Source organism: Scyliorhinus torazame, chromosome 8 (assembly GCF_047496885.1).
Source record: "Scyliorhinus torazame isolate Kashiwa2021f chromosome 8, sScyTor2.1, whole genome shotgun sequence".
Lineage (NCBI taxonomy): Eukaryota > Metazoa > Chordata > Chondrichthyes > Carcharhiniformes > Scyliorhinidae > Scyliorhinus > Scyliorhinus torazame.
The window spans coordinates 195834361-195848135 of record NC_092714.1 but is presented as its reverse complement, the minus strand read 5'-3'; the positions used below and the strand labels follow the sequence as shown (position 1 = coordinate 195848135).

Sequence of the window (13775 nt, the reverse complement as noted above, 5' to 3'; positions counted from 1 at the left end):
AAAAACCATAAGCATCTTCCTTTGTAAGGTATGACCCCAGCCAACAGAGAGCTTTTCCCCTGATTCCTGGGAATTAAGTTTTACTCCAGCTCTCTGGGCTGATGCCCCATTATGTCAAATACAACCCTGATATCAAGTCACTCACCTCACTTCACCGTCAGCTTTTTTAAGTGCTGTCGAAAGATGTTTAAAACCAAAGGGAAATCGCCCAGAGCAACCTTACATGGAACCACCAAAGGGGGATTTCTGCTTCTTCGCCTACAATTTTTATTCTGTGCCACATTTTCTGTTAAATTTGTCAGAACTTGATACAGTGAGAAACCCAGCATCAATTTATTCTATTTACAACCACCTTCCTAACTGGAACCATTAATTTTACTTGTTGCTCGTTAAAGGTGATTGAGCTGTGCTGAGCCGAATAGCAGGTCATATTTCTCAGCATCACTGAAAATCTCCCCGTGTCCTTTTGAAGGAGTGTTTGTCGGGGATGAATTTTTCCCTTATCCAGCATTCTTTCACCCCCCTCCCCAAAGTAATTGTGTGCCTCACTGTGAACTTTCCAAACCAAAGGGCTGATATACAAGCAGCTCACATCAAATCTGCTCTGAATCATCTGCCAAGTATTACACACCGGGAACCATTTCTGAAATTGAGAAGCCTAGGTTATCACCAAGATTGAAAGCAGTAATAAGATTCCAATATCCTTTTGTCAGCACACTGGGATAGTGCAGTAATTTTAACTTGGTAAAAAATGGTCAAGGACTCATTTGTTTTATACACTCAAAACAAAAAAAATTTGGGTGTAAAGTGGACTGCTAATGTGGCCTGCCAAATTACTCCCAGTGACGGTACAATTTGAGCATTATTAATCATGGTAGTACTTGTATTACATTGCATTTTTGCATGTAATGTGTAGCCAAATCATAGGACACAGAAAGAGGCCATTCAGCCCAGTGCATCTGTGCCAGATCTTTGATTGAGCTATCCGGTTGGGGCCATTTAGCTCAGTTGGGTGGACAGAGGCCAACAGCACGGGTTCAACGGGTTCCCCTAACAGGCGCCGGAATGTGGCAACTAGGGGCTTTTCACAAACTTCATTTGAAGCCTACTTGTGACAAGCGATTTTCATTTTTCATTTCAATTCCCACACCGGCTGAGGTTATTCATGAAGGCCCCACGTCTCAGCCTTGCCCCTTGCCTGCGGTGTGGTAATCCTTGGGTTAAATCAGCACCAGTCAGCTCTCCCCTTCAAAAAGGAATAATAATAATCTTTATTAGTGTCACAAGTAGACTTACATTAACACTGCAATGAAGTCAGTGAAAATCTCCTAGGCGCCTGTTCGGGTACACTGAGGGAGAATTCAGAATGTCCAATTCACCTAATAAGCATGTCTTTTGGGATTTATGGGAGGAAACCGGAACACCCAGAGGAAACCCAAGCAGACATGGGGAGAACGTACAGACTCCACACAGACAGTGACCCAAGCCGGGAATCGAACCCGGGTCCTTGGCGCTTTGAAGCAATAGTGCTAACCACTGTGACCATGCCGCCCACTAAAGCAGCCTATAGTCATCTGGGACTGTGACTTTACTTTATAACAAATGATCACAGTACAAAAATGTGTTACAATATTTCACAAGTCATACTGATTATCCCTGCTTCTACAGAATATTGTTGTATTATAATAGTGAACGTTCTGTCATCATCCTCATTTGTGCTTCTTTCTCTGGCCAGTTGTCATCTCTCCTTTTCATGGTCTCTTTTCAACTGGATATATTTTTACTTTCCTCCTTTATTCTCTGGTTACAAATTATCCTTGCATATTTAAAAGAAATCCTGAAACAGTTTTGGAATCTCACTCAAGGATTAGTAGATAGGGGCAGCACGGTGGCACAGTGGTTAGCATTGCTGCCTACGGTGCTGAGGACCCGGGTTCGAATCCTGACCCTGGGTCACTGTCTGTGTGGAGTTTGCATGTTCTCCCCCTGTCTGCGTGGGTTTCACCACCACAACCCAAAAGATGTGCAAGGTAGGTGGATTGGCCATGCAAAATTGTCCCTTGGAAAAAATAATTGGGTACTCTAAATTTTTTTTTTTAATTAGTAGATAGACTGGGGAGGAAATGGTAATTATTGCACTGATCTATAATGTTCTGCTAAAGTTGGACCAGAGCAACATCATAGAGGTAGAATAGAACAGGCTTTGTTATGCATTTAACCATGTTTGGCCTGGATTTGCTCAGTGCTTACACTGGGTGGCTGAAACAACAAAATGTATGATTCCTTCTCATCTCTCGTACCAAGCCTAGCAAAACATGTGTAAATCAATAATACAGGCACACAATATTTTTTTTAAGATAAATTGAGGGAACCCAGTTTTTTTTTTCCAATTAAGGGGCAATTTAGTGTGGCCAATACCTAAACTGCACATCAGACATAGGAGCAGAATTAGGCCACTTGGCCCATCGAGTCTGCTCTACCATTCAATCATGGCTGATATTTTTCTCATCCCCATTCTCCTGCCTTCTCCCCATAACCCCTGATCCCCTTATTAATCAAGAACCTATCTATCTCTGCCTTAAAGACACTCAGTGAATTGGCCTCCACAGCCTTCTGCGGCAAAGAGTTCCACAGATTCACCACCCTCTGGCTGAAAACATTCCTCCTCATTTCTGTTTTAAAGGATCGTCCCTTTAGTCTGATGGTGTCCTCTGGTTCTAGTTTTTCCTACAAGTGGAAACATCCTCTCCACGTCCACTCTATCCAGGCCTCACAGTATCTTGTACGTTTCAATAAGATCCCCTCTCATGCTTCTAAACTCCGGGTACAGACCCAGAGTCCTCACACGTTCCTCATACGACAAGTTCTTCATTCCAGGGATCATTCTTGTGAACCTCCTCTGGACCCTTTCCAAGGCCAGCACATCCTTCCTCAGATATGGGGCCCCAAACTGCTCATAATACCCCAATACTCTGGGGTCTGACCAGAGCCTTGTACAGCCTTAGAAGTACATCCCTGGTCTCTATTCTAGCCCTCTTGACATGAATGCTAACATTGCATTTGCCTTCTTAACTGCCGACTGAAACCTTAAGAGAATCGTGAACAAGGACTCCAAAGTCCCTTTGTGCTTCTGCTTGCCGAAGCATTTCCCCATTTAGAAAATAGTCTATGCCTAGATTCCTCCTTCCAAAGTGCATAACCTCCCACTTTTCCACATTGTATTTCATTTGCCACTTCATTGCCCACTCTCCTAGCTTGTCCAAGTCCTTCTGCAGCCTCCATGCTTCCTCAATACTACCTGTCCGACAGATCTTTGTATCATCTGCAAACTTAGCAACAGTGCCTTCAGTACCTTCTTCCAGATTAATATAGTAAAAAGTTGTGGTCCCAGCACAGACCCCTGAGGCACACCACTAGTCACCGGCTGCCATCCTGAAAAAGACCCCTTTATCCCCACTCTTTGCCTTCTACCAGTCAGCCAATCCTCTATCCATCCCAGGATCTTACCCTTAACACCATGGGCTTTTAACTTATTTAACATCTTTGGGTTGTGGGGGCGAGACCCACACAGACACGGGGAGAATTGCAAACTCCACACGGCCAGTGACCCGGGGCAGAATCAAACCCAGGTCCTCAGCGCCGTAGGCAGCCGTGCTAACCACTGCGCCACCATGCTGCCCTCACGGGCACACAATATAATACTGAACCACTTACCAGAAAAGGCAAGAAATTAAGCAGGGAACACATTGCAGATAAAACTGAAATGAGCCGCTTTACTGTATACTCAAAGTTATTAAATAATTTAGATGTTCTACTAGTCGTAGATCCTTTGTGTTACCTGCCAAGACCAATGCCTTTTAAACCTTTTACTAAAATCAAAACTAACTTCTTGTCTTCTTGAATTTAGAATGTGTATTGCTACCTGTCAAATGAATTTTTTGCATTTAATTTGCTTGTATTTAATCGACCCTGATGCTTCTATGATGGAAAATAAGGGAGTTTGCCACTGTGAAACATTCATTATAATGAATGGCTATTTGGATAAAAAAATTGTACTTTTAGACCAGAAGCTATTTCATTTTATTTTCACGTCAGGATATTTTATTCTCATAATGCATAGGAACATAGTAAAATAAGAGCAAGCTAGGCCATTTGGCCCATTGAGTCTTACAGGCGGCCCAGTTGAATATGAGGAGCAATTTTGAAGCAGAGAGATATCAAAGGGCTACTTGGCACAGACTCTTTCTATTTTTAACTTAACTGAAGTTTCACCAGACTATGACTGCAGTGCCCCTCAGGTGGATGTAAAAGATCCCATGGCACTATTGAAAGAAAGGCAAGTGGTGATATGCCTGTGCACAGTTCTGTATATAGTTAGCAATGCAACCTCCAACCAGCTGGTGGCGATAGAGATCTGTCACATGACCCGACACCATCAGTTGTTAGTAAGTCGTACAAGATAATAGTTGCACTTAGAGTAGCTTCAGGAAAGTTAACTGAATTCATTTAGTAGCCATCGTCTGAGTTATAGTTCGTTAGTTATCTATCCACGTGTTTGTTAATAAATCATTATAGTTAAACAACTATATTACATCAATGCAACAGTTATATCACAGAACACAACAAGGCGAGCAGGAGAATTCTATTGGTGCCCTCCCTGGACACTATTTATCCCTCAACCAACGTTACTAAAACAGATGATCTCCTATATTTATTCCATTGTTATTAGCAAAACCTTTTCATATGTAAATTCGCTCCTCCATTTCCGACATAGCAAATGTGACTCCACTTCAAAAGTACATCATTGGCCATAAACTGCTTTGAGATTAAATGCCAATTTTTTGTGGTTTCAGTGATCCCAGGTTCAGATATTTGTACTTGTGAAATAAATTTTTTTTGAAAATCTCAGGCTGTCATAAGATGTATATTGACTGGGGTATAAAGAGTTAACAAGTTAATGATAATGCTTCCCTGGCAATATATGTGGAGAGGGGAACAGTTAATATTTCACGTCCGATTGCCAGTATCTGCAGTATTTTGCTTTTTTATTGGTACTTGTGGATTTGAAACATGAGAAGTCAAAGATACCTGGAAGTCCTTGGCTTGGTTAAGTTTTGTAAATGCCAGAAAATCTGCCACCCCATAATTCAGTCCCAAACCTCAATCAGGATTAAAGAGTAGTTTTTCATGCAGATTTTGGAAACGAGCTCCTTCAGTGCAGAAGTAGAGATAGCCTTGTGGCACATTGCAATACCATAGTTGGGCCAGCCGAAGATTTGAAAAATTAATTAGTATTTGCCATTTTCTCCAATTGCAATAGCTCACACCCTTCAATCGTGAGGAAATCAGCTTCCACGAGGTCCAGTTTCTTCAATAACAGGACCTGGTATGCCTGTTTAAACTGCAGTGTTTTACAATGGGATATGCAAGCAGAACAGACAGGAATTCTAATCAACTGTGATCCTGCCTTTTGGTGATGTTCACATGATTGCCTTGCGAGGCATAAGAAACTCACTAGCCCACCCTGGGGAACTTCACCTAGTGCCACTGCCCGGTCTTTGGCCTGTAGCGCTGCAAATTTTTCCAATTTCAATAACCTCTTTGAAAGCCTCAATTGACCGTCTCTAGGCAATGCATTGCTGTGTGAAATAGTCCCCTCCTGTCAGCATTGCTTCTTTTGCCAGTTATCTTAGACCTGTGTCCTTTAGTTCTCAATCCTTCCAATGGGAAGAGTTTATCCCTATCAACTCTGTGCAGACCAATTATTATTTTGGATACCTCCATCAAATCTCCTTTCAACCTTCTCCAAGAAGAATAGTCCCAACTTCTCCAATATTTGTAACTGAAGCTCTAGGTCCAATAAACCTTTCCTCCTCTTCATTAACGAATAAGGAAGGGGTGCGATGAGACTTTACATTTTTTTTAGAACAAATAGCTAAGTTGTTGCGTTATCAACCACTAAGATGACAAGTCCCATATTTTAGTCATATCTACATACTGCTGTTCTTCATCTGGTCATGATCCTGTCTTCTGCCTTTCCACCTTTACCTTCTGGGCAGCACAGTGCTTAGCACTGTGGCTTCACAGCACCAGGGTCCCAGGTTCGATTCCCAGCTGGGGTCACTGTCTGTGAGGAGTCTGCACGTTCTCCCCATGTCTGTGTGGGTTTCCTCTGGGTGCTCCGGCGTGTCCTCCCTCCCACTAGTCCCAAAGGACGTGCTGTTAGGTGAATTGGACATTCTGAATTCTCCATGTGTACCCGAACAGGTGCCGGAATGTGGCGACTAGGGGCTTTTCACAGTAACTTCATTGCAATGTAAGCTACTTATGACAAAGATTATTACCTGCTGTGTTCAATTTCTCATCCTTCCTTACACATTATTTTTTTATCGTGGCAGCTATTTAGCCCAGATTTCTTTATTCTTTTGTTTTCCTACTTGCCGACTGCCTGTTCTTCACTCTTGTTTGGTCTTCAAGAACATTAACCAAGGGAAGAAAAATAGATCAACAAGGTGGTGATAATCAGGATTGAAACAAGGATTAGGTTTCCCCTCTGAACGGTCAGAGGTCTAATGTGAACTTGTAGAGTGCAGAATTTCACAACGTTTCTGATGCAAAGTCAGTAATTTAGTTAGTTTTGAAAACATTTGATATTAAGTACTAGTCAGGATAGTGTTTTGTCATGCAAAGAATAATAAACAATGCATAAAGCCCATGTTGTTGTGACCTAAAGCTTCCAGGCATCAAGATAAAGTAATTAGAAATCAATCAGTTTAGGTTTGTTAATTTTATTAACCTATATCCTTCATTGTAAATTGCATTGTATTTTTGACTCAAATTTTTGTTGTTTTTCAGTGGTGTAGATGTGGCAGCAATCCTTTACAAGGTGGGATTTAATGAAGCGGTTGTGCAGTCCAGAATGGCAGCTGGCACCAGTACATTTCTACTAGCATATGCTGTTCACAAGGTCTTCGCTCCAGTACGAATGAGCATAACTTTAGTTTCTGTGCCATTAATAGTGAGGTACTTTCGCAAGATTGGGCTTTTTAAAGCTTCTCCTTCCAAACCCTGAGGAACCATTTGAGAATTGTTTTCCAGATTAGACATAAGGACGTAGACCTGAAGCTTCTGCTCCCTAAATGAATGCAATAGTATCTGAAACTTTTGGGCAGAAATCACCCAAGCCTCAACTCTGCTAGTTGTTTTGGATGTCATTATAAATTGACTGTCAATTTCAGCACTATTCAAAAGGTTCTTTGCATAAGGGCAACTACTGCCTCGATTTCAGTAGCTGCTGGAGAAGTTCAGTCCCAATGTTGGATTCCATTTACTTCTTTCAAATCTGCTGTTTGAAGTGGCCATGACGGTATTGCAAGACAATATAATTTGAAGCATAGTTAAGAAAAAGTAATTACACATGGTAACTATGATTGGCCAAATGGCAAAAAACAAATCGACAATCTAATACTTGAATGACTGCAGTGGGTCGTTTAGCCCAAGGAGGAAAATTACAGATTGTAGGTTCAGACTGGTGTTCAGAATGGTTCCACTATAACCAAGTATATTGTTGAATGTCATGGTTTCTTAAATAACAGGGGTATTCTATGCTATCTTTAGCTAGCAAGCAAGACAGCTTAATATCCCAATTAGTGAGGTATGAGCTTTAAATCTGCTTCTGTCAAGGTTTTTTTCAGTTCACTTTTCTAAAAGAGCAAATTTTCCTCTGCTGATATGCAGCTTAACAAGAGTTGCACTGCCCTCTGATCAATTATACTGTATAACAGTATAGGAATCAAAGTCCAGGAGTGACTGTTTTAATTTCCCACTCCCATTAACCCACAAAAAGTGGTATAATGTTTTTCTTAAAAGGTAACTTAAGTAACAGCCTATTTTCAGGTAAATTGGAGGAAAATAACATTAAAAAGCAAATGTCAGAGGTCAGAGAGGTACCCAATCAGCAGTCGCCACATGTCTTAAACACATCTCTGCCAAGAGGAAATAACTAAACAAGTAAGTTGCATATCACCAGATACAACATGCTCTTTGGTATTTCAGTTCACTTTCAGGTTGAATAATGGATTTTAATATACTGAGGAGAATGGACTTTAATAATTTTAATGCAAAAGATTAAAATCAGTAAAAATTTAAGTACTGCATATAAACAAAAACATGTTAGCACTCCTACATCAATCTATTCATTAGTGCATTGCCTGCCAAAGGTGTTTTGAATAAGACAATTAAGTTTAAAGTATCATTGACTACTCATCGATTTACTTGTGAAACTGAAGTCAATAAGCAATAACTTGCTGGACATTTTATTTTCCAATAAGAGTGAACAGGGACCAATGAAAACTTTTCTGCTTCTGCCTTACACAAGGAAATGATTTATGGACCATAAATGATGCGATTTAGTGAATGTTGATTGTGACACAAATTTGGATGCCTTTTTCAAAAACAAAAGTAACCTATTGTTTAGCCCCAGTGGACTTCAGGTTATAAGGTGCATTCTTTCATTGTCAAATTAGTGGGTTAAATGCAAGACCCCCCCCCCCCCCACCACCCCCAGTGGGTTAAATGCAAGACCCCCCCCACCCCCAAAGTCCAAGACACTTGAAAGCTCCAGTTAATGTAACCATAAGTCTATAACATGTGCTAAAACCATTTCCCACTGGTCCAAGCAGTTGGCTTATAAAAAGGAGATTTTAAATCAATGTTGCAGAAATTAGCTCCCTGCCCCATGACAGTGCTGATATTTCTGCTCAAGATATTTTTCCCTTGTTAAATTGTAGTTTCTATCCCTTTATTTCAATTCTTACTGTCCTGGCCCTCCAGATGCTAGCCAGCTGAAGATGGAAAGCTGTAGTCCGTTATTGTGAGCCTGCTAGAAATCGGGTAAGGGGAAAGGCCTCATCTAATCTTAGTACCAAATATGACAATTGCAATAAACTCCAGGATGGTTGAGACAAATTCAAATCGCCTCATTTCTACCAAGTTTAAATATGAAGCCAGGAAAGTAATGAATACAGATTCATAACAATGGGTAGATGGTAACATTCCAGAGAGTGGGTAGATGGTAACATTCCAGAGAGATCTAGATTTCTATTGAGAAATCTTCAGAAGTTTCCATTAAATAGAAAGTATACTATTAATTCAAGTATAGTATCAAGACCAAAATCATACACATTAATTAGGAAGAATAATTAACAAGGGACAAAAGCTCACGATTGCCATTTCCATCAACTGGGTACAATAATGCATCCAGTTGTAGCCCATCCCTTTTTAAAAAAATCTTTGTCACAAGTAGGCTTACATCAATGAAGTTACTATGGAAAGCCCGTTCGGGTACAGAGGGAGAATTCAGAATGTCCAAATCACCGAACAGCATGTCTTTTGGGAGGAAACCGGAGCATAGACAAAACTCGTGCAGACAGTGACCCAAACTAGGTATCAAACCAGAGACCCTGGAGTTGTGAAGCAACAGTACTACCCACTTGGGCCAGAGTGGTCTCTGGATGCAGTAATGCTGATCCAAGAGTTGCATGTCTCATCTATCAACCCTTTTCATCAAGCAAAGGGCTAAACTACCTAGGTAATCCACAGATCCTGCAGGCCATTCAGCCACTCCACCCCAATGAAAGACCACCCTACCTCAACCCACTCCCATTCTATCTTTGGACAAGGTGCAGGGGGAGAGAAGAGAAAAAGAAACCAGAGCACCCAGAGGAACCCCACACCGACACAGGAGAACCCAGACACCAAGCAAGGTCAGGATTGGACCCTGGCATGAGACAGCTGTGCTAACCACTGATTTTTTTTAAAAAGTGGAGGCAGGGATGAGTGGCTGGTGGCAATAACATGACATGCTGGTCTTCTTGACAAGTGGGCAAAGAAACCCAAGCTGCACATCTGAAAATGGGGCAAGATCCAGGATCAGACTACTAACATAGCATGACATTATACAAGTTGAATGGCTCTGCTGACACAAGTAGCATACGGGTCATGTTTCTATTGTATTTCTATTGTGCATGGTGCAAATGTGGTCACCTTCATGGCTACCACCAACCCAATAGCAAAGTGCAATATGCTTTATATAATTATTGATGCACTGTTGAGTGAATAAAATAGCCAGTTAAAACCCCCAAAATTGGCTGCTACCATGTACTACTGCTAAACATGACATTTTCAAACATTGCATACATTCAAGGTTCAGTAGTGATGGGTACTAGGTGGAAATAGCTCCATTAAAAAATAATTCTATAAGGTAAGCAGGAGAGCAAAAAAGTAATGAAAGTATACTTGGTCAGTTGAATTTCAGAAATTGGGTAGATATTGCATTCAACTCGTACAGTAGCCTAGCAAAAAAGTACATGGTAGTACATGGTACCAGTTTCTTTGACATGTTCACCACAAAAACAAGGTAATGCACACAATTAGACTTTCCTATGCTAAAGATCAATGAGGTTTTGAGATTTAAAATGAGAGTATCCTTAACCACAAAGGTTCAAAGTTAAGAAAATGGAGGATAGAATAGCAAATAAGACATGTTAACCTTTCAGAAAATATTTTCTACGGTTTTGTTACACCCAGCCCCCATGCTCAAATTGATCTAAGACTGGGAAAATTCTACTCCAAATACAGGAAAGTTGTCATATGCACACCATGGGATTTCCCCTAGCGCGGAGGTAGAAACAACTCTGACCAGCAATTAAACTAAAACAAAGTTGCAGAATAAAGCATTTGGAACAGGAAGGATGGGCAGTTTAAAGCTACCACACTACTATTCAAGGGCCTAAAGCCATATGTTGGCAATACAATCTCCACTGTGAATGTTAGCTAATATTTTTAACCATGAATTTAGAAATGGTGATGGTCTTAATAGGACCCTTCAGAACGGAGCTATAACCTGTGAAGTTTCAGAACACGTGCCATTTTATTCAGATTACTTTACTCTAAAGAAACATTAAGTAGTTTAAAGAAACTGGTTACTGTGTTCAACTTCAAGTGAATTAGCCTAAAATTTTAAAACTTTATTTGGATTGTGTTTACAACCAAATAGATGGTGAAAAATTGTTACTTAATGAAAGATTTATATTTTCAAAAGATGTCAATCTACAAATGAATCATACCTGTACAGTTAATTATATTGGGTTTTATATGTATAAAACAATCTTCATTCAAATAAAACAATTTTTTAAAAAAGTGATGCTGCTTCTTTCATAATGTTGCACTGAGAATATTAGATCTGTGACAAGGAGATTTTAATTTTCAAATTAATACAGCCAACTCTTAATTTGAAAGCTAGGTGAGCAAGTTCTACAGCACACCTCAATTTTGCCATTGGAGTTTACTTGTTTACCACAAGAATTGTCAAAAGCAATGGCAGTCTACAAAACCCCTTCAGAGCAGTTTTGAAGCCATAAAAATTGAGCAGCCAAGGAGATTTTTAAATTCCTAATCTTCTTCACCCCAGATTCATGGAGCGCAAAAGCACATTCCTTTTTCAAATAATCAGTCAAATCTATCAATCTGCCCATTTGAGAGAAAGCCGTCTACAAATATTTTAAATGGGAGGATGGGTATATGGATGATCAGGGAAGAATATGGAGGAGAAAAATAAACAGTTTCAAAAGCTAGACTTTTTTTATTAATGTATTATCTCAACTTGATAGATATCATAATCATGGCTATAAAATAAACTAAATCGAGAAATCAAAGTGTCAAATTGGAAAGTTCACACACGAAAGCAGGTGATCAAGAAACCACACCACATCATGCATCCACATCAAAGTTCCTACATACCAAATCGCACCATTTTTAATATCAGTGCTCGGATCATGGATATTTTTAAACAGGAAGTATTTTACAATTTTGCTACACAAGTACAACAACAGGACAGTTGGAGGTTAGCATGGAATTTGTACAATCTGGAGAGCAACTAACTATATTATACAGAGTTGAGGGACTGCCCAAATTCTGACCAGGTGCAAACGTAACTGAATTGTACAGTTGAAAAGGTTGCAACTTCTGAACCATAGCAGGTTAACTGCACATAGGAGGAACACAGATACCCTTCTGGTCTCTTACAGCAACCTTAGATCCATGACATTAATACAAATATTTTAAAATAGTAAAGTGTTTAAATTCAACGAGGCCATTAACCCAAAGTGACACTCCTAGCAGTTGCAAAATTCACAGTTGAGTCACAATGTTTCTTAGATGAAATGACAAACTGCCATAATAAATTTAATTTTCCAAAAGAACATTTGGGAATCCACCATGAGCAGTGGAAACCGATCAGAGGGGAATCTAGACAATTCCAGAATGTAATACAGTACAATGTACAAAGAGGTAAATTTAGAAATTCACCAATTCTATTAGCCAGAGTCGTCGGCTGACAGGAAGTACTAATATTCTAGCACTCAGAACCAGACAAAATAGTGGCTGCAGGCCGTAAGAAAATGGTTATTGCACTGGAAAGTCTCAAAACCAACATTTCCTACATTCACATGTTGGGAACAGATGGTGTCACAGGCTCCTTCTTTTGGTTGGCTGATTTAACAGCATGTTTAACCACCCAGAAATGTTCAAGCACATCTTTCAAAGGTAGTCGTTGGTTGGGGTTATGCTTCAGCAACTTAATGATTAGATCCTTTGCACCCTCTGTTACGAAGGGAGGAAACTTAAAGTCAACCTGAAAAGATGCACAAGGTATATTTAGCACACTTATACAAGCAACATCTGAAATCACTATCAGTTTCTGTAGCATCTATTAAACAGTTGTGTTTCACATTTTCTCCAACAGGCATTGGTTTCTTTTGTCCATTAAATTCTTCCTTTATCCTCCAACGATGGCTGTAATTCTAGACTGTAGCTTGCTAATGTCACTCAGCCAATTTTCTCCTGCCAAGGTCAGAGATATGTAACATTTTATTATCTTTATCCTGCCACTTTGGCTGAGATAAGAGGGGCGCTGAAACAGAAACTTGTGGTAATTTTTCCTGTGCATAACAAGTGAGTGGTGAATATTGCCATATAGGTTGTGGTGATCTGCAACACTGGAAATTTAAATCTGAAGTGTAACCAAAGCAGCATAGGTTAACAAGGCATTGATTAGATTTAGATCACACCAAGTACAAAGCAAATTTGAATTGCTGAATGAGAGTTCACCCTTAATGACTGATCTTTGCATGCATGCCAAGCTGTACCCAGCTGAAAACTATGAACCATTCAAACCCTTGGAATATTTGGCCCCAGCTCAAAATAAACTATTTCTACTATAATTGAGCAGAGCAGTGAAGTTACAAACAGAAGGCTTACATGTTTGTCCAGATCACTTACTTTAGAAATTCTCCTGAAGGTTTCTTGACGATCTGCTGCTTCAAATGGAGGCTGTCCCACTAAAAATTCATAACAAAGAACACCAAGGCTCCAAAGGTCAACTTTTTCATCATGCATTTTTCCCTCAATCATCTCTGGTGGCAGATAGTCCAGGGTACCACACAATGTTGCCCGTCTACAACAAATATAACATGAAATAGGTGTTTAGCCACACCTTTGTACGCTACAACAGTAAAACCATTAAAAACACAATTGCCAAAGAAGACTCAAAATCCTATGAGTTTATCAACTTGAAGATTTGAGTAATTGGAAATTCCTCAAACTAAGCTGGAAAACAAGAGGTTGATAATCAAAAAAAAAAAAAACAGCCAGGGAACATTGCAATTAGTTTAGCCGGAGTTTTTGGTGAAATACCACTTTTGTTTTGGTCACATATG

General features: G+C 39.9%; 2 protein-coding genes across 4 annotated transcripts in view; one reads left to right on the top strand and one right to left on the bottom strand.

Moving 5' to 3' along the window:
- The window catches only part of fam210b (family with sequence similarity 210 member B), an 89510-nt gene that overhangs the window by 67991 nt on the left and 7744 nt on the right, over nt 1-13775 (top strand). Inside the window, exon 3 of one of the 2 annotated variants that reach the window (XM_072514680.1) lies at nt 6856-11201. The exons of the other annotated variant lie outside the window; for it this stretch is intronic. Within the exon in view, the coding sequence (XP_072370781.1) occupies nt 6856-7072 (217 nt within the window). The 3' untranslated portion in view covers nt 7073-11201. Of the gene's footprint in view, nt 1-6855; nt 11202-13775 lie in introns of those variants that run through there. 2 annotated transcript variants of the gene reach the window in all.
- LOC140428326 (aurora kinase C-like) overlaps nt 11622-13775 on the bottom strand; it is a 38715-nt gene continuing 36561 nt past the window's right edge. For both annotated transcript variants that reach the window (XM_072514677.1, XM_072514678.1), the window contains 2 exons: nt 13339-13513; nt 11622-12691 (listed from right to left, as the gene is read on the bottom strand). In XM_072514677.1, the coding sequence (XP_072370778.1) occupies nt 12503-12691; nt 13339-13513 (364 nt within the window). In that variant the 3' untranslated portion in view covers nt 11622-12502. The remainder of the gene's footprint in view (nt 12692-13338; nt 13514-13775) is intronic.